This window comes from Parus major, chromosome 19 (assembly GCF_001522545.3).
Source record: "Parus major isolate Abel chromosome 19, Parus_major1.1, whole genome shotgun sequence".
In the NCBI taxonomy this organism is placed as follows: domain Eukaryota; kingdom Metazoa; phylum Chordata; class Aves; order Passeriformes; family Paridae; genus Parus; species Parus major.
This window is the reverse complement of record NC_031787.1, coordinates 9,235,149-9,254,530: the sequence shown is the minus strand read 5'-3', so window position 1 is coordinate 9,254,530 and position 19,382 is coordinate 9,235,149. Positions and strand designations below refer to the sequence as shown.

Here is a 19,382-nt window from a genome sequence, read left to right as displayed (position 1 = left end):
CTTTCCCCCACAGAAGCAGCAATGCCAGCCTGCCCCTCACCTCCCTGCCTTGGGCTGGGAGCTCTGTACCAGTCACCAGCAATTTCACTTTGAGGGGCAGCACCAAACTAACAATCCAAGTTCTATAGATCAGAACTGTCAGGCCTGCATTCCAAAGAACAGAAACAAGAAAGGAAGAAAGAAAACAGTCTGTCTAAAAACCTGGTATTTACAGTATCCAAAAAAAGATGCTGAAAACGTTGCTTTGTGTTTGTGTACAGTACCTACTTTGATACTAGTAAAATAATTATTTATAGCAATATGCTATCAGGTCACCTATCCCCAGGAGAAACTAGAAAAGCAGGAAAATCTCCTAGGAGCTAATTGAGAGAACAGCTAGAAAGGCAACTTTACTTACTGCTGCTTCTCAGAAGAACACATTTGAATTCCCTGCCCTGCTTTGTGAGGACATTCCAGCATGGGTGAAGCCCACAGCACAGGGCTGGCAGGCAGGAGCCATCCATCACCCAGCACAGGCACTGCTGCGCTTCCAGCACACTGCTGAAGCCTCTAAGGGTCCACTTACCAAGTGTGGACTGTAGCTGGGGATACAGAGATCAGAGACCAAGATTCAAACCAAAAATAACTTAGCAAAAAATTTATAGATAGGTATGGGGCAAAAAATGAATTAATACATCTTGTATCAAGGCAGAGAGCTGAGCTCTAACCATGCCTTTAGGAGTGGGTCAGGAACAGCGACCCCGAGCCGGGAGATCCAGCACCAAACACCCTGAGGGGAGTCACCCCGAGCCCCCATCCCTGGAGTGACAGAGGGGGAGCTGGGCAGCACACAGCTGGGGCAAAGGGCAAGGACATTTTTGGGAGCAGATCACAGTCACAGCAGGTGAGGGACAGAAGGAGACCAACCCTGGGGCCAGCACAGGAACGGGACGCATCCAACTGCAGCAAAGCCACTCTCTGCCATCAGAAACACTTTTGTTCTGCTGATTATACATAATGTATGCACATCTTGCTATATTTGAGAACTACATAAAAAGATTTTAAAATAGTCTGACATAAAACACAAAGAAAAAAGATACTTTACAAACCCTGCACCTTCTATTTACTTTGCAGGCTAATCACACCAGAAATAATACAATTTTAAAAAGTAATAGGACTGCAGAAGAGATTAATGACACAATCCAGACCTCTAGTTAAAATGTTTTCAAAGACAATCCTTATCTCAAAGAATCCTTGCAGGCATTCAGCCGTTTCAATTACGCATTATAAGCCTTTAGCAACTCTCTGCCATGTTGATGGCAAATGTTCAAGGTGGAGTCTACGCCAACAGTGACTTTTTCTCTCCCTGAATCCAGGTCAAGGCATACACATTGTTCTGTAGTTTCAACTGGTAGAAAAACAAGTTTGTGACTGTTCCGTGCAATTATTACACAGGAGCAAGATAATGAAAGAATGTTCTTGGGGTGGTGTGGGAAACTGCTGGTGGAGTTTGTTCTACCCGGGAAACAAACCTTCCTTCACTTTTATAGAGAATATCTGTAAATTTACATCAGGACTTACCAGAAGGGAGGGAATTTAACAGGATTACTCTGCAAGTTTTTCTTATTAGTCAGTGAACTTTTTTCCTCAGTTGCTTGACTCTTAATCACACAGGCTTTTCCAACAAGCCTTACTCTGAGATATGTAAGTGACCTGGTCCCACAAGCGTTTCAGCTGCTCACCCAGGCATGTTTGATGTCCCACTTTAAAACAAACAGCACAGCTCATACTCAAGGGCATGTGATACCAATATGCCACTTTTTCAGTACACGGTATCGCAATCAATCACATCTTGGCATATTTCAAAATATACTTGAGCATGGGATGATATTAAAAATCCCTCAGAAATGCTCACAAACCCACAAGATTCCCGAGACTGAAGTGGAAGGCAGGGAGAGGCTGTGCACTTATCAAATCTCTTATCTGGGAAATGCTTGATTGGGTACATAAAATTTGCACACAAGCACAGGCCATGAGACCAGTCTCTGTTCTCTGTAAAGTCACTGCCAGGCACTGAGTCCTACCAAAATGTGGCAAAAACTGATCCACAACATTTAATGGGCTGTTGGGTAGCAGAGGGGAGAGGTAAGGAAAATAGGCACATAAGTGTGAAATCCTTAAGAAAATAATCCACTATATATTTGTGGATTTAGCAACAGATGTCTTACTGAATTAAAAAAAGGAAATGCATCCACACAGGCTGAGTTTTTAAGCAAAGCAGCTGTTTTAGCAATTTACCACTATAAAGACTCAAACACCAGGGAGACAGGACAAAAGTGATGTTCCAGGGTCTCCAGTGACCTTGCCTACTGACAGCAGTATTTTCTCCCATCACAGACTGCAGCCCATGTCCCACACTGCTCCTGACCAGCCAGGGTTCACCAACGCACATAAAATGCGCTTTAAAGCTCTGTGACAATTCCTAATGGAAGTTAAATTATTCAAATGCTAAATGGTTTTGTCTAACTTTAGTAGCCTGAAAGTCAGTTTTCCAGCCCATAGTGTGAGTGTGGTGTTCCTGACCCAGGCAAGGGCTGCTGCAGCTTGGGCTGGCCCCAAACAGCTGTGCTGGCACCGTGACACAGCGAGCAGGGAACAGCTCCAGACAAAGGCAGGACAGACCCACACTTGCTCAGGAACAATGGCAGCCCAGGCATATGTCAGAGAGGATCTCAGTCAGTCACACTGCCTCTGCCAAGTGAATAAGGAGAGGGAGAGGTGGGATTAATCTCTTTTTGAGGGCTCATGGACTGTTTCTCCAGAGGTGCCTCACCCCAGCAGTGAATGCAGAGAACCAGCACAGCCTCCTCGTAGATAACTGGATTCCTGATGTGAGGACCCCGATTTTCTAATTTCATACGAGTCTTTCCTCCCTGCGCATGCAGCCAGGAGCACGCTGTGTGTCACAGACCACTGTGCACCCTGTCCTGCCAACAGGGTGACCTGGGCTCCCCTCCAGCTCTGGTGGGAGTGGGATCATCAGGAGCGAGGTTTTGTTTTGGTTGGATTTCTCACAACACGAGAGTTTTAGCACACACACTCACGCAATTAGCGTGGCATTATAATGGGTTTTACCCTCTGGCTGTACACACATTGTCTGAGAGATGCAAAAGCTGATACAAGCTCGTTCAAAAGAGATATTCATAATCATTTCAGCTATAATTTTTAAAGGAAAAGCCACCCACAGATTCGTTAGGAAAAGGAGGAAAATATCGCAGCAGAGCAGTGCTCAGTCCTCTTCACTTCGCTGCCGTGACCAGAGCTCTCTGGAAGGCTGCTCCAAACTTACAGCACGAGGCCTGTTGTCATCAAGGAGCAGCAAAACCGGGAATCAGGAGCCCTGACAGCCACAGCACCACGGAGGCTGAAGGGAAGGAAGCACATGGAATCGGGGAGGACTCCCCAGGGAGCGAGGAAGGCACTGACGAGAGGAGGATCCTGCAGCCAGGCCCCAGCCAGAGGCACAGCTCAGATAAGGCACAGCAGAGCTCTCCTCAGCTCACCTGAGAGCTACACTACACACCTGCTGACCCCAAGGAACCCAAACACCCACACCTGTGGCCACCTACCCACCGCAGCAGTTTGGGGACTTAAAAAAAATTCCAAAACCTGCAGTAAATCATTGCCTACAAAAAGTCACAGTAGCTGCACCACAGAAGAGTCTGAAACACTGAGGCAGAGTTGTTAGTGACAGCGGAAAGCAGAATTTTTAGCACACAAGCATGGAAAAATAAGGTTTCACTGTTAAAAGACATTATCAAAAAGAACAGCTGTTATTTTTTGAGCTATTTAAGCACTGGATGTGCTGTTAATGATTTTCAGGTCACTACTGCTCTGTAGCAGCCTCCAGCTGGCAACACTTCAAAGATCCTAAAATGAAATATTTACAGTGGGTTAAAAAAAAATAAAGTCTTTAAGAGATATGATATGAAAGTAAACTGAAAAAAGATAGCTAAGGAGATACTAGTGAGCAAAACTTTGATTTCACTTGGATTTAACTTTGAGGCAGAGAAGCCAAGTCAGACAGTTCCCTGTTTCACCCATCCCTGGGGATCAGCTGCAGGAGTGCTCATTGACACAAATGATCACCTGACAAGAAGCCCTGGGCAGTCTGATAGTATTTACAAAAATTGGCTGAAGGTGTTCACAAACAAAAGCAAAAACTTCTTGTACTGTTAGACATCTGGGACCTATAAAAATATACTCCACCTGCTAAATATTTCCTTAATATTTTGGCAAGTAAGGTAGGTTCTGCATACAGGAATCTGCATATGAACAATTTGTGTTTGTTGGAAAGGCACTGAACAGAAAGTAAGTAACTTAAGAAGATTACACAAAAAGACAATTTAATTAACTGACTACCAATGTGCATTCTCAGCATTTCATTAAGTTTTCTCAACATTCTCCACAGAATACTGTAAAGTAACCAAAAAATACCCAAAGGCACTTCAAAAAACCTGTAAGTTACTCCAATAGCCAAGTCTTTCTAACACAGCCTCGGGAGCTGGTCTTTTTAGTGGTATAGGATCTGTTCAGGGAAAGAACTGACTGAATGCAAGCTAACAGATTTCATGTAGAACTTTCTCTTGAGCCTGAAAAAACCATCCAGATTTCATTTCCACTAACAGGTAATTTATGGGAAAGGGTTAAGCGACTTCAAAGGTGCGCGTTGCGTTATTCCCTCCTGCTAAATGCAGACCTCTCCAGAGCTCCTTTTCCAACCATCGATGTCCTAAAAAAGCCTTTTAACGTTGGTTCTAATCACACCCTCCAGCATGTGTGCCATTATCACTTATTCTTTACAAATCAGAGCTAAAAGCAAAACTGATTACTGCAAGAATTCTGTCTCCTTGAACAAAAAGTGATTCAAAGTATCCTACAAGAAAGGAGTGAGAATTAAAGGGATACAGTTAATATCTTTAAAAATGTTTAATTTGTCTTCCTTCATGGAAGCTGAAAATTGAAACTGCTTTCCAAATCAAATTTATTTCCCCATTTACACAAAATTTTCTGACTGTGCTTCAGACCATTTTATTCACTTCTCAACTGCCTATATGAACCTCAGCTACAATAAATTACTACACTACATTACATTTATCCAGATACACTTTTAATTCCATTTTTAATTCTTTTTTTTTTCAGCCAATGGCACAGCTCTGTAAGGTCTGTGACGTTCACAAATAAGTAATGTGCCAAATAAACACATAAAGCTCCATGTATTTTTACAGTTCTTTCTTCTTTATTTTTCACATTTATACCACTATTACATGCACATTCCTGCCCCAATTCACTGACCTCTATTCCCATTTCCACCAGCCAACCAAGAAAAACCCAGATGAGAAACCTTCTTCACATCCAGCAAGCCTCCAGGCCTTGGCACAGTTCCTGGAGGATTTCTGCACCTCCAGAGCAAAGTAGGTTAATAAGGTCTCTGGTCATATCCCAGCCTGATACATTGCTTCCTGCACCAACATCCCAGCACCTCTGCCTCACCAGCAGCTTTCCCCTCCTCCCACCAATCTCCCCGGACATGGGCACAACAAAACAGCAGAAAATGGTGACTGAACTCCCTTCTGCCTCCTCACTCGGCTGGAGGCACACTGACATCCTTTAGGCTGTCTGACAGCGGCGGTAAAAGGCCCATCCCTGGGAAGCAGCTCGGCACCCTATCCCAATCAATACCTCAACACTTCCAGGGGACATCTGTCCTATTTCAGCTGTTCCTTTTTTGAACACCATCATGATGTTTGGCTGTTTCCTGACACAGGAGAAAATTAGAAGAGGATTCAAACCAAAGTTTACAACAAATATTTGAAACTCAGTACTTCAAAGCAATTACACTAAAGTGTTCCCTGCTTCCACCAAGGGAGATATCTGCATCTGTTGGTTAAGGATTAAGCCTCAGGACTTTGATGTATTTGTACACAAATACACAAATAAATATGTGTATATGTATGAGGCTGAGGGTACCTTTCAACTTTATGAATTACTGCTATTTATATTAATCTCCCCAAATTCTGTAGTGATGATAAATCCATGAACATTCATCAAGGTTTCTAGCTGAATGAGGCAAATCTTATTTACTGACCTTTCAAGTTTCAACTTACTCCACCCATTCCTTATTCAAAGGAATTCTGTATTCTACAAAAATACAGAACACAGAATTGAAACCCAGAATGCTTCGTAGTTGACACTTTCTCTTCCATTCTCTTTACCAGAAATTATTTTAGATAACAGTATTTTATTTGTCTTGCACAGGATGGATGCACAGGCATGGTCTTGCACAGGCATGGATATTAGAATCACCAAATTTTAAAATATTACTTAAAATACACACTAAGCCTGTAAGATGCTGTACCTCCCAAACCAAACACTTCACAACAGCCAAAGTAAACACCAAGCAGAGATGTCTCAATTGCTCTGCTGCTGAGCGAACCAAAGCTGAGAGCCAAAGGAGCAGCACATCTGACACGAGTTCTGTCAGCACAGCTTTTCCCAGAACAGCAGCTCAGGATTGTCCTGTGGGCTGTCTGACAATGGTGGGAAAAGGCACAACCACTTTAACAGCTGTGTCCTTGGAGCTGCACACAAGGCATTTCACATCAGCTTTTATAAGGCTTCCTTTGCACATCTTACTCATGTAAATTATTGCAAACTGCTGCAATTTTTTTTCTATGTAAAGATTTCTATGTGCCCAACCCTGCCCAGTTAATCCTTCTCTGATTTACTGTAGGAACAGATGGGACATGTCAAAACATAAATGTGAAATAAATAAATTCATAACCTCTACAGTCCAAAAGTCTAGAAGATATCTCAGATGGGATATTTTTGGAACATTAAAGAAGTGCTTTATATTTTAGTGCATGTTAATGAAGATTTAATAAAGACCCACAGCCTTGCAAAAAAGAAGGGGAAAAAACAACGTAAAAATCAGTCTTCTATTTATTACTGGAGCGTTTAAAGACACATCAGTCTCCCATTACCATGGACCAGTGAAGTGAATGATCCTCTGTCACATACCATCAAGTCTCACGGTGCTGTAAAAATTCCACCAATTTCCTTGACAGTCTCAATTACACTGGAGCCATAACCACTCCTTTTCAATAGATTCAAAAGGCAATTTCAGAAATCCAGAGACACTGGAGTGACACACTAAAGTGGAGAGGTGAATGGCACCTTTGAGTGAACAGCCTGCTGAGAGTGGGACAAGACCGCTCAAAATTCTTTCGTGTCTGCAACAGCAGAACACGTAACTGACGCACTTCTATGAGAGGTCATTTGGGTACTATTCAGATGTCTGAAATACTATAAAATTTGCAAAATCTGAATCTTCAGGTAAGCTAGCCAACCCTGTTCATGTCTTGGTGTCAGGGCCAGGTGACCTGTACCAGGTGCTGGAGGCAGCACAGCTCCAGTGATCCTCAGCCTTTTCCCCCTTCTAAAACTTACCCATAAAATGTCATCTCACAAAACTGTTTAAAATATTACAAGATCTTCAAGGCAAGTGTGTCTCTCCCTCTTCCCACCAGAAGAAAACGAGCCTGGATTGTTATAAACCAAATTAACTGATGTGCTACAATGCAATTGGTTTGGTTTCACATCTCCATCCACAGAAATGCCAAGGTCTGAATTGCAGGACTCTCTTTTGACCTCCACATTTCACAGCTGTATTTAGCTTTAAGTGATCTCCATGAACTGGCACAAAAATCCTAATATATGTTTCTCTATTCTAAGTCTGCCAAAAACCTTGTGATAACAGATGGAATCACTACCATGGGTGCAATTCCAGGGGAATGAAATTAACGACTCTAAAATACTTCAAACCTGAAGTTTAAACAATAGTTCAGGATGAAGTAAAATTATTACAGAAGAATTCCCTTTACTGGGTCATATGGTAAGTGACAAAATCTCCTTGGGAACAACTGTGGGAGTGATGATATATACATTTAATATTCAAATTAGCAAACACCTGTCAGTTCTCAATGTTTTAGATGAGGTTTCACATGAGTAAACAGTAGCTTAAAAATGATAAGGTGACATGCCCAAGACAGAGATCAGAAACAAAGCCACAAGTAGGTCAAAGCTGGTCCTGATTCTGTCAACATTCACCTACTTTTTCTCAGCTGTTTCCGAAAACAATAAGCAATACAAAGCTAAAGAACATAAATGCTTTGTTTCTTCAGCAGGGGCAGAAGGGAAACTGCAGCTCAGCTTACAGGCTTGGGTGAGGATGTGAATGCCCTGCCAGCAAAAGCAAGGTAGAAGTCCTTAATCCTGACTTTTCAAGTGCAATCAGTGAGTAAATATACTCAGAAAAGCACTTTGATACCTTGAGGTGTCTATAATAATTGAAAAAATAAATCAAATGTACTTTCCACTTCATAATTAAAATCTGCTTTTAGTTAAGCTCTTAGGCAGAACTCTTACTGTCTTCAATTAAATGAAGTGATCCATGGTAAACCACATTTTTTAAAATACACTTTTGCCTCTTAGTGCAGCTGTAGGACATCCTCTTTTAGAACAGTGGTGCACAAAGACTGGCAGAATGCAGATCTGGGCTGGTCTTGCTTTAGTCACTGACACAGGGATTCCCCAGCACACACAGACACTCCCCTCTCCACAAACACTCCGGATCTATGAGGAGAAGATAAAATTCTTTCTCTGCCAAATCATAAACGGCAACTTTCAACAGCTTTTAGATTTAAACCTGAAGAGGATTCTAGCAGGCCTTAATTTCACATCCTTTTGTTCCAGTTCATAATGTGAATATTCACTGGTGAAGCAGCACTGGACAGAGCACTAACGATGCAGGCCGCTGTCCCTTTAAATTAACAGCAATTATTATGTGGGAGCTTCTGCCCCCAACAATTTCAACTTCGCCATAAGAATAAAGTAGATGCTAGTCATTACCCACTGCCCTTTCACTTTTAAAGCTGGGTATTATTTTTATAGAAACCTTGGTTGGTTCTGTTTGGTAGTTGGGTTTTTTTTCATTTCCATAAGCTGAACTACAGGAAAACAAAAATCACGAAGCCCCACTGGTCATTATCTGTACATCAAGTTAACAACATGATGAGAGAATGAGAACAACGACTTAGAAGAAACATGCCCTTTACAAATATATTGGCAGATCTTCATTTTTGAGTCCATTCCTATCTGTTCTGATACATACTTGCAATTGAGATAGGAACCATCATTTGAAAAATGTGAATTGATCAGGAGACTCCCCACTTTTGGTTAAAACAAGAAATCTCAATTCCTCTTGTGTTGTTTTGACTGTCTTTATTCTGTTTTCTTTAAATGGGCTGAGAGCAGGTTTGAGCTGCCCCCCCGGTGCTGGGACACCCTGCACAGCCCACGTGTGACCTTGGGCAGTGCTGCTCTGAGCACGTTCAGGGATGAACAGCAGGGCTCACAGCCCATCCACCAGCCAGAACAATAACAAAACCACTAATTCTGCTTCATCATCATACCCACGAGCTACAAATCAACATCAAGGAGGTCTGGTCTCCAGGACTTCAAACACATCGGGGAGAACACAGGGGAGCCAGAAAGCACTGAGAGGCTCAGGAAATTCTTTTCTTCCTTTTAGCAAAAACACTAGCCTAGGAATTGATAGAATTGAAAGATGGATGGCAAGCAGTCTGGAAATAATAATGCCTTCTCTTCCCTGTCCTGAAAAGAAACCCCCTTTCCAGACATGTGCTCTGAACCAGCCAAGCAGAACTTAGAGAAACAACCAAAGAGAAGTTATACTGCAAGATGAGAACAGCCTTTAAACAATGCTTTTGTCCTGTCACTATGCAATCTCTGGGGGGAAAGAGCTCTAATTGAGGGCTTTCAAATAGTCTCACATGGGCTGCCAAGGGTCTTTAAAACAAAGGCAGGAGGAAGCCAAACAGGTCCCCAGTTAAAAGGCAGAGCCACACTTGTGCTCAGAAACCAGTGACCTGCAGCTCTATTCCAGACAGTGCCCTGCATCAATCAAGGGGTTCAAAATGGACTGGGAGAGAACTTTTCCCGTATTTCCTGTAGCATTCCTTAACCCATTAAGAACCAAAACAGCTAAGGAATAGAATAGAATGGTTTTCAGAGAAACCCAGTCCCCTGGCCCAGAGCACGTGCCAGGATCCCCTCCCTCAGCCACACGAGTGCCAGTAGGCACCTCAGCAGCTGTGCACAGGAACAGCACTGCTCCTTGCTGAAAGCTGCTACTGCCTTTATGGAGTAAGTTTTGCTATTCACAGATAAAAAATCGTCAATAGTTACATGAATTTCTATTAGATAAAACAATAAAGTGCATTACCTGCAAGAGCCAACTCCACGCACACTGCCAAGGGAGAAGGCAGAGTCAGTCACTCTTCAGAAAAAAACATACTAAACTAGCTCAAGCGTGAATAACTGTTTGGCCACCAGCTCAATACCATCCCCAACTTCACTGGCCCCATTAAGCAAAGGCTCTACCCTGACACCACTTAGGTTGTAAAAGCAAGAAAACCCTCAGAGCACCGCCTGGTGGTACTCAGATAATGGAGACAAACTGCTATGAACCAGGAACAGACTGAGGATTAGCCTTGTCCAAAAGGACAAGGAAACTCAAACACCAGTTTCCCTGGTTAGCAATTTTTTTTTTTGCAACTATTAAAATGTATTTTCATGTAGAAGAGATTGGGGGAAAGAAAATCCTCCTCTGAAGTCCAAGGATTAGTACAGTTCCCAGTATATTTCACTTTTCCACAAAATTTCCTGTAAGAGTTCTTGAACAGAATGCTCTGAAAACCTTTTATTTTTTCAAATTGCACCTAAGAACCATCATACCATGTTCTAAGAAAATTAAAGAAATAAGAGAGTATGTATTCTACAAAATGATTCTGCTATAATCAACAGCATAAAGAGCATAAAAATTCCACTCACACACAAATGCTTCCAAGCCTTTATAGAAAAACACTACATCAGGAAATTAAAGAATGATACTACCAGGACACACTGATTCTGCCACAGTCCCCAAGATTAAAGCTCAAATTCTTACTAAGCACTTTTAAAGACTGTACATGGCCATGTTCCAGAGCTGTAGCCATGGAAGTTGTTTCATATCAAGGCTGGTGTAAGTCTGCCTTCATTTATCCATCACGATTGCATAAGAAAAGATGATGCAGCTTTAATACTGAAATGAAGTCCAGATTATTCTGGTAGGTTTGGTGTATTGTTCTGGTGCATTTCAAGCAGCATTTTGGTACCTGGCTGTCCTCCCCTGCCCTCTGTCCCCCCCTCAGGGCTGTACCCACTGCACACAACAGCCTGAACAGCACCATGTGCACTCACTTCACACACCTGAGTTCACCTGAACACAACTGGCATTTTTCCAGAATCACTGACAAGCCCCTCCCCCATGCAATTTGTAGCAAAATTAGAGAACTGTGAACCTAGAAAACTGAGCTGAAAATTTCATTGAGGCTCTGAGCAGACTTCCAATACAAAATTGAACCTTACCAATATCAGCACCCTCAGTGATTTTTAAGGCATTTGTGACCATAGGCAAGTTGGGCATTTCCCCAAAGGAGACTCAGTCCTGTGAGCCACATGCTGGAATCACAAGTATTCACACAGTTTGCACCCACAGGCTGCAGCCATCCATGTGCCCATAGGACACACTAAGGAAGGCCACTTGTTTATATAGAGGAGATGACTTCGCTCCCTTCCAGGTTCCTCCTGCAATGAACTATGGATAGAGCTCCAGTGATTTCCACAGGGTAACATTATTTATGCTCTACAATTTACCCCTCATCTCCAAACACTACCGTTCTCATTTAAACATGCTGTTGATAAGCTGCACCTCATACCAAGTACCACAGAAAATAAGAAAAATGGGCAGAAGTTATAAAACAGACAGTCAGAACACAGTGGGGAAAATAAAAATTAAAGAAAATATATGACCTATGTTATTAAAAAAAAAAATTACTGCTACAACAACATCAGTTTTTATAACCCCTTTTAGATTGGTAGGCTAGGGTTTGTACCACCTGTAGTTTCTGCCCACTCACTGCCCATCCCATCCACTTTTTCCCTTTACTCCTGATTATGAACAAATACTACCATCAATAAATAAAGCATTGACCCCAGAAGTTTCTATCCTTTCATACATATCTGTACTGCCTGCCATCTGCCTCTCTGATTTAAGCATCTCCTGCCTTACTCAGGGGTCTACTTTTACAAAACAGGTGCAGTAGTTACTCTGACTGCCAGTAAGCCAAAACTTACAGCACCTACTGCGAGATTTTCTAGCACTTAAAACTCTGTGGATTTTTAACATGCCTTTTAAAAACCATCACCAATTATATTAATGAACACAAATTCCATTTAAGCAAACTCAACACATCTTTGAGCCAGCTTTTCTCATATGAACAGCTCCACGTCACCTACTCCAGACCAGGAGGCAGAACTTTCCAGAGGATTAAAGATACATGAGACCCAGATACAACCATTACAAGTCATCAAAAAACACTTCAAACACATCCCAAATGCTTCCTCCACTTTACCTGCCCAAAGCTATTCTTTCTATCCCACTCTTCCCTGAGAAATGAAGCAGCCGAGGCACACACAGCAGCCTCCCCCCAGACCCTTTTATGGCTTTACCTCCTGATCTGGGGCATCCCACACTTTGGACTGCACCCTCACACCTTCACCCCCTCTAAACACCAAGAGCTCTGTTTTGGATTAGGGAATTCAACAACTTAAATATCCTCTTAAAAAGAGATGAAAGAGTCAGGGAGAGGAAAATAACATCTGAAATATGTCTTTTAGAAAATCAATATTAGACTGCAGATCCAGTCACAAGCTGTAACATTTGCAGAATTCAGAGGAAAAAAGAAAAAATACTGAATGCTACCAGGATCTAACTGGATTATCAGCATCCAGTCCTGTGGGGACACAAACAACATCAAGGTCTGCAGGTGCTGCAAAGCAACTTGCATTTCAAGTGACCTGTGAAACACTGACCTTGGAATAATTTACAGTGAACTAATTCATCCCAAATGATCCTCACCCAACTTTGAGAAAAAAAAATGTTATTCACATTCCTTCTTTCTTGTATCATGTTACAAGACAATAATGAACAATCTCGTCTATTACTTGGATAGAATTTCACCTAATCCCAACATCTAATTTGAATGCAAGGAGTTATTATATCCATTTAATTTAATTCACTCCATTTGGGAAACAGTCATTTAAATGTTAACAGAATTTTTCTTTTCAGGAAATTTGGAAAAAAGCCCCAACCACTTAAACACATAAAGCTTTGCAAAATTTCCCATATAGAAAAACTTGAATAAAGTCATTGATCTACTACATTTCCTCATAAACAGGGTCAGAATCCAATTTAGATAAAGCAATCCTATAAAAAATACTGACATAGGGGTCCAAGATCATCACCTGCAGCTCCTTTCATTGTGATGGTGAATGTGAAAACCCATCCCCACTCTACTCTGTGCCTGTTGCCAGCGCTGCCTCCTTTGCCTCAGGCATCCTCCTGGTTCCCTCCAATAACTGGATAAAAATGACTCGACCTCTCTCATGAAATCATTGTCTATCTGCATCAGGCGCCCCAGACAACAGCAAAACTCACTGAAGTAGAACACAGAGTGGAGCACTGTTGTGGTTTAAGCCCAGCCCCACAGAGCTGGGGGGAGGTGACTTGGGGAGACGAACACCCCACTGCCAACAGCTCTTGTCTCCCCACCCCGTGCCCTGGGCATGGTGCCACGGTGCTGGAACACCCCTCATGCACCCCTGGCCCTCACCCCCTGGGCTGGGTGAGGAGCAGGACAACACTAGCACTGCTCAGCAGGAACAAATAGTCACTTTAGACTAACACAAAATGTCACATTACACAGTTTAAAGCAAACCGTTGTCCACCTAACTGTCAGAGAATATTTCCCGATGGTCAAGTACTGTCTTCTGCTAGCAGGTGAGGTTTGAGGGAGTGGAAAAAGATGATACAGACAGCTTTAACTTCAGAAAAAAACCTCTCCCACCAGAAGTCCTAATGAATTTCATAAAATAAATGTTTATAGTTCGGCTTCTGCTAAACTTTTCTGGCTTACCAGCTTAGACACCATTAATAGTATTACTATGCCAAACATCATTGTGGTTTTCAGCAATATCAGATAGCAGAAGGGGAACTTCTCCTGCCACTTTTTGGACTTCTCTGAACTCGTAAGACCTTTTTTCCCTTCATGTACATTCTAACAATTTTGTCCTAAACACATTATCCCCACTGCATCCTTGCTCAGCAGGACACACTCCTTTAAAGGAATGGGAGATTATCAGTTTATCCTGGAAACGTCTTTCCTACTGCTGTGCTTAGTATCAGTGCTGGGATAAAACCCTCTTAAAATAGTTCCAGGGTCCAGGCAACAATCCATCGTATGCAATATTCATTTGGGTTTTATGGAGCAATGACTTTGGTGTTTTCAGGCCTTTGCAGGCCAGGAATGAACAGTAGATTAAGGCTAAATTATTTCTGCCCTTAAAGTTATGGCAGCCTGAACATGATGTCCTGTCTCAACACCAAGAGCCAAACTGCTTGGAACATTGTATTGTCATGTGACCTCCTGAATAAAAACAATTAGAAGCAAGTATGTTAACCACCCCCCAGCCCCCAATTTTAAATGGGGCAAATCAGGAATTAAAAAAAATATTAATTCAAATACTTTCTTCTTTTGTCACTTGTAACAGCTTTTCCACAGAGATGCATTTTAACATGGTTTTGACATTATTAAGAGAGATTGTTTGGTTCCACAGTCTTTGATGAATGACAATAAGTTTTCAAAATTAATAGACACAAATAAGACAAGCAGAATTCCCCCACACCTTATATTCCTATCCCACTGCAGTGGATATATCCCAGCAAAAAGAACATCTCCACAACATTTAAGAGGCAGAGTTACCACCTTGAACCAGCAACAAGAGTCATTATTCCCCATCTCTCTCCTGCAGTTGCAGAGCCTCTTCACTGGCCCAGGAATCCTGCGTGGAAACAGCACCAGCACCTCTTGCAGAGGGACTGAGGCTTCAGCCCTCATTTCAAACCTATTGGCCTTGGCAGGTTAAATCAATACATTTTTTTATCAATATTATTATTTTTTTAGGAATCCCACCAGATGGCAGCAGCATGTCTCCCCAGCAAAACTGGGAGCACTTCTCCAAAGGACAGCTCCTTATTCTTGGAACAGACACAAGACTTCCAAAACTCAGCCCTACTCAGACTGAACCACAGGGCACAGACAGAGTTTGTCGCTGACATTAACATCTGGATTTTTTCAGCACTTCAGGAACATGAGAGCAGCGAACACAAAAGCAGGGAACACTCCAAGAGCAAATTGCTCTGGTTTTGGCAAATGAGGAACATGACTGGGTTTGAGGCAATTCACCAAATCAAAGCGTGGGGAAACAAATCTGCAGGACTTGGCAAAGTCCCTGCACTCCTACCCCTGCTTCAGCAGCATCCTCCTCATCCCAGGTCAGCAGGCAGAGCAGATGCTGATTTCCACAGAGGTGGTGCCCAGCTGAGCGACAACATGGCCTGTGTGCACAGACAGCAGCAGCACCCACCCACAGGGGTTAATAATCAAAGTGCTGAAGCACAAAGCTCTTCATGAGTGAAAAACTCCAAGCAGCACATTAGCTACCCCAAAACATCGCATAGTACCAGACAAATGAACTAATGACAAATGCTAATTCAACTGCCAAGAGAAAATCTCTCTCGGTGAGGTAACGGGAAGTGCAGCACCACAAGCTCATCACTCGTCTGATGCACTGAGCTGAGCTGCAGGTCAGCTGTACCTCCCAAACAAAGCAGCCACACATCAGAGTAGAAGATGAAAGATTTCTGCAAACACTCTAACTGTCTATGGAATAATATCCATTTCCCTCAGAAGCACTGATAGAAAATTTTCAGTTACCTATTAGCACAAATAATGCTCAGACAAGATAGAGAGAAACAACAGAATCCTCCTTCGAAAGTCAGGCTTTGTAAATCCCGTGTCACACTTGAACCCAACTGCTCATGACCACCTCAAACTATAAACATTCAAGTCAGTGTTTACTTATCTCACATAGCTAAAATTCAATTGCATGGGCTTTCTCCCACGTTTTTAATGGAACTAAAATTCAGTTTAATTATTGCTTACAGACTCCTAAATTGAGGCTGCACTCACCAGCAGAAGTTAATATGAAACTCCGAAAGCCGAGCAGTGACCGCTGAATTCAAACACGAGAGGAACTCACTCCCACCAATGCCATCCCCAGCCAGTGCAGCCCCAGCTCTGACGGAGGGATCCCAGCTCCCACCTTCTGCTTTTAACTAACACCCTCCCCCTTCGTTGTTGTCTCTTTCCCAAGCTGTTGTTACCTCCAAGCAAAGCTGTAGCTGCAGCTCTGCAGGCACAGTCCCCCGGGGGCAGGTCCTGCCGCAGGTGCACGGCCGAGGGCTCGGGATGGGTGGATGCTTTTGGTCTTTCCTACCTGATGTCAGTCAGACCCTTCCCTCTTTCTCCCCTCAGCACTCTTAATGATATTATATTTAAATATGCAAGCATGACCTTTCATTCTACTGAATATTGCGGGAGCAGATCTCTCTCTGCACCTTGTTTTTTGGCGAACAGAACTGGGAAAATAAAGACCTAGGAGATGCACAGGCAAACAAAACACCAATGAAAAGGGCTGATCTTACATAACAACATACATTTAAGCAAAGACTGTAACATATTAAGTTATAAAAACTCCATACTTTAAAAAAGATACAAACAAACTGAAATACCTTTAGATAATTTTTTACAGCAGATTCCTTGTCAGTTTTCATTCTTTTACACCCACTTTTTTATGCTGTACCACAGCCAGAGCATGGCAGTGCTGACTGCACAACAGCTCCCCTCTGACTGGGAGAACTCAGGGTTTAAATTAACTCCCCAGCTCTGAGGGAAGGCACACGAGAGCAACCACAAGACTGACCTGTACCTTGCTCCTGCAGCTCCCTTGGGCTTCCCAGAAAGCACCATTTTGCTACCAACACTGGGCTGGTAACGCATGGCTGACTTGAAGGGCTGGCTGCAGGCAGAAGGGGTTTTGCTCTCCTGAGGCCTGCCCTGCTGAGCCCTCTGCCTCCGTACGCTGGCACAGACCGTGACCCCGCCACTCCTCTCAGCGAAGCTGCAGCTCAGCCAGTGCCTAAAGTAAAACTCCCAGGGCACCCCAAAGGCTCGGCTGGGAACACTGCAGAGGGCTGGGACACCACACACAGCTGCACGCTGCAAACTTTGCATTTGTGCTGCAGGAAGTGCACTGCAACACGCCTGCTCTCCAGAACACCTCCTGCCAGCCTTCATGCTTCCCAGGCACAGCTCAGAATAGAGCACACTGACAAACACTTACACACAAATATATATATATATACTGCTGCCAGTTTTGTGTCAGTGCTCCTGAAGGGCACTAATTACATACATGGCTCTAAGGTAGTCACAAAATGCATTAGAAGAGATTCCACTCCGCTGACAGACTCCTCTGAAACGCGGCTGGGGGATAAAAGGGCCGGAGGCAGAACTACAGTGAGGCAGGAAATCCCATTTCCATTTTTGAGAGGGGAACAAAGTTCAGCTGTGCTGTTTTAGGCAGCACACAGCACTACCGCGGGTCAAACCGCCATGAGACAAAGATCTTGACAGGTGACTGCACAACGAAGACATTTTCATACACTTTTCATTTTTGCCTCTTAAGCCAGGTCAAAATGAATATTCTAATGCTCATTTGTTAACCTGAAATTTTAGGAAGCACAGCTTAGCTGCACGGATGCACACTCTAATTAAAGGTACAGAAAGGGCATAAACAAGCTGCACTGTCTCAGAAGAGAACGGCAGGGTGGGCTGTTAGTCAGAGGTGGCTCCTCACCACTGGGAACCTTGTTCTGCCAACGCAAACGAGCAAAGCAACTTTCTAAGAACAGAGAAAACCAGCAAAAAAACTGGTAGTAAGCAGCTCTCTCTTGTATTCTGATTCAAATGACAAAACAAGGATGAGTTATGATCAGGTAAAGAATGACAAGGAGGTATCAGTTCACTTTTGTCTCTACTCACCAGACAACACCAAAGGCTCCGTATCCGATGGGTCTGTCCGGCTCAATGTCCAGTTGCTGCTGTGGATGTTGTGAGTGCTGATGATGGTGCGCTTTAACTGCAGCAGCTGCTGCAGCCTGTACCTGAGCTGGGGCTGCTGCAGCCGGTCCAGGGGCCTGGCCCGGGGCCGGGGATGGGAAGTACGGCTGCTGCTGCCCTGGGTTCAACATCGCGGCGGCGGCGGCCGCGGCTGCGGCGGCCGCGGCGGCCGAGGAGGCATGCTGCTGTACAGGGTGCACCGCGGCCGCCGAGCCGGCGTGCAGGTGGTGCTGAGCATGGTGGTGGTGATGGAGGTGAGGAGGAGGGAGGTGAGGAAGGTGGTGGTGATGGTGGTGGTGGTGACCTGCTGCTGCCGCAGACGTACCGCCATTGTAAGCCGCCATCATTTTTGCGTTGGCTGTTGTGCCACAAAGAGACATTCAAAAAAATGCCCTTTGATTGGATAACAACTGGGTCAAGCTGTCATTTGGCCATAAAAATTAAATCTGCTACACTTTAAAAGAAGTTGGGTTTCATCATACACGGCCCACCTTTAAAAACATGGAGCTCCACTGGCCTTATCTCCTCGCGAAGCCAAACAACTCGGGGAGTCTCTTCATGTGTGCGGGCGCCAACCCCTTCCCCAGCATCCAGCCGGGCTTGGCTACTCCAACTCCATCCTTGGGCAGCTGGGGTGGGGCTGGGGTGGGTTTTTTCCTTCACTTTTGGTTATTTTTGTTGTTTTTCTTGTTATAAAAATTAAACACCGTGATCAATCCCCCTTCCCTCCGGAGGGAGGGCTCGGAGCCTCTGCCCTGAACACCCCGCGAGGGCTGGCCAGCCTAGCCCTGCCATTCCCACACCCTCTCCATGTGTCCCCCGAACCTCCCTGAGCCCGGGCACCTCCTACATCGCTCCCTCCTTCCAGACACCTGCTCCCTCCTTCCAGGCACCTGCTCCCTCACAGCAGCAACAACTCGGGAGTTTGCAACTTTTCCTTGAAGGCCTGAAACACACACAAGGACCCAGAGAAAGTGAAGGGGGGGTGCAGGGCGAGGAGAGGGGGGCGAGGGGGACTAAAACAAGATAAAAACAGAAAGAGGAAGGGAAGGGCCGGGGCAGCACAGCGATCGCGGGGGGGCGAAGGAGGGGAGAAAGTGGCAAATGAATGACGGGGCGACGCGGGGCCGGGGAGGGGGC

General features: G+C 44.0%; 1 protein-coding gene across 5 annotated transcripts in view; it reads right to left on the bottom strand.

Moving 5' to 3' along the window:
* The window catches only part of NLK (nemo like kinase), a 36,294-nt gene that overhangs the window by 16,281 nt on the left and 631 nt on the right, over positions 1-19,382 (bottom strand). Inside the window, exons 1-2 of one of the 5 annotated variants that reach the window (XM_015646499.3) lie at positions 18,734-19,307; positions 18,165-18,600 (exon numbers count right to left, since the gene is read on the bottom strand). In XM_015646499.3, the coding sequence (XP_015501985.1) occupies positions 18,165-18,589 (425 nt within the window). In that variant the 5' untranslated portion in view covers positions 18,590-18,600; positions 18,734-19,307. Of the gene's footprint in view, positions 1-18,164; positions 19,314-19,382 lie in introns of those variants that run through there. The other 4 variants (XM_015646498.3, XM_033518967.1, XM_033518966.1 and 1 more) reach the window with 4 other exon arrangements.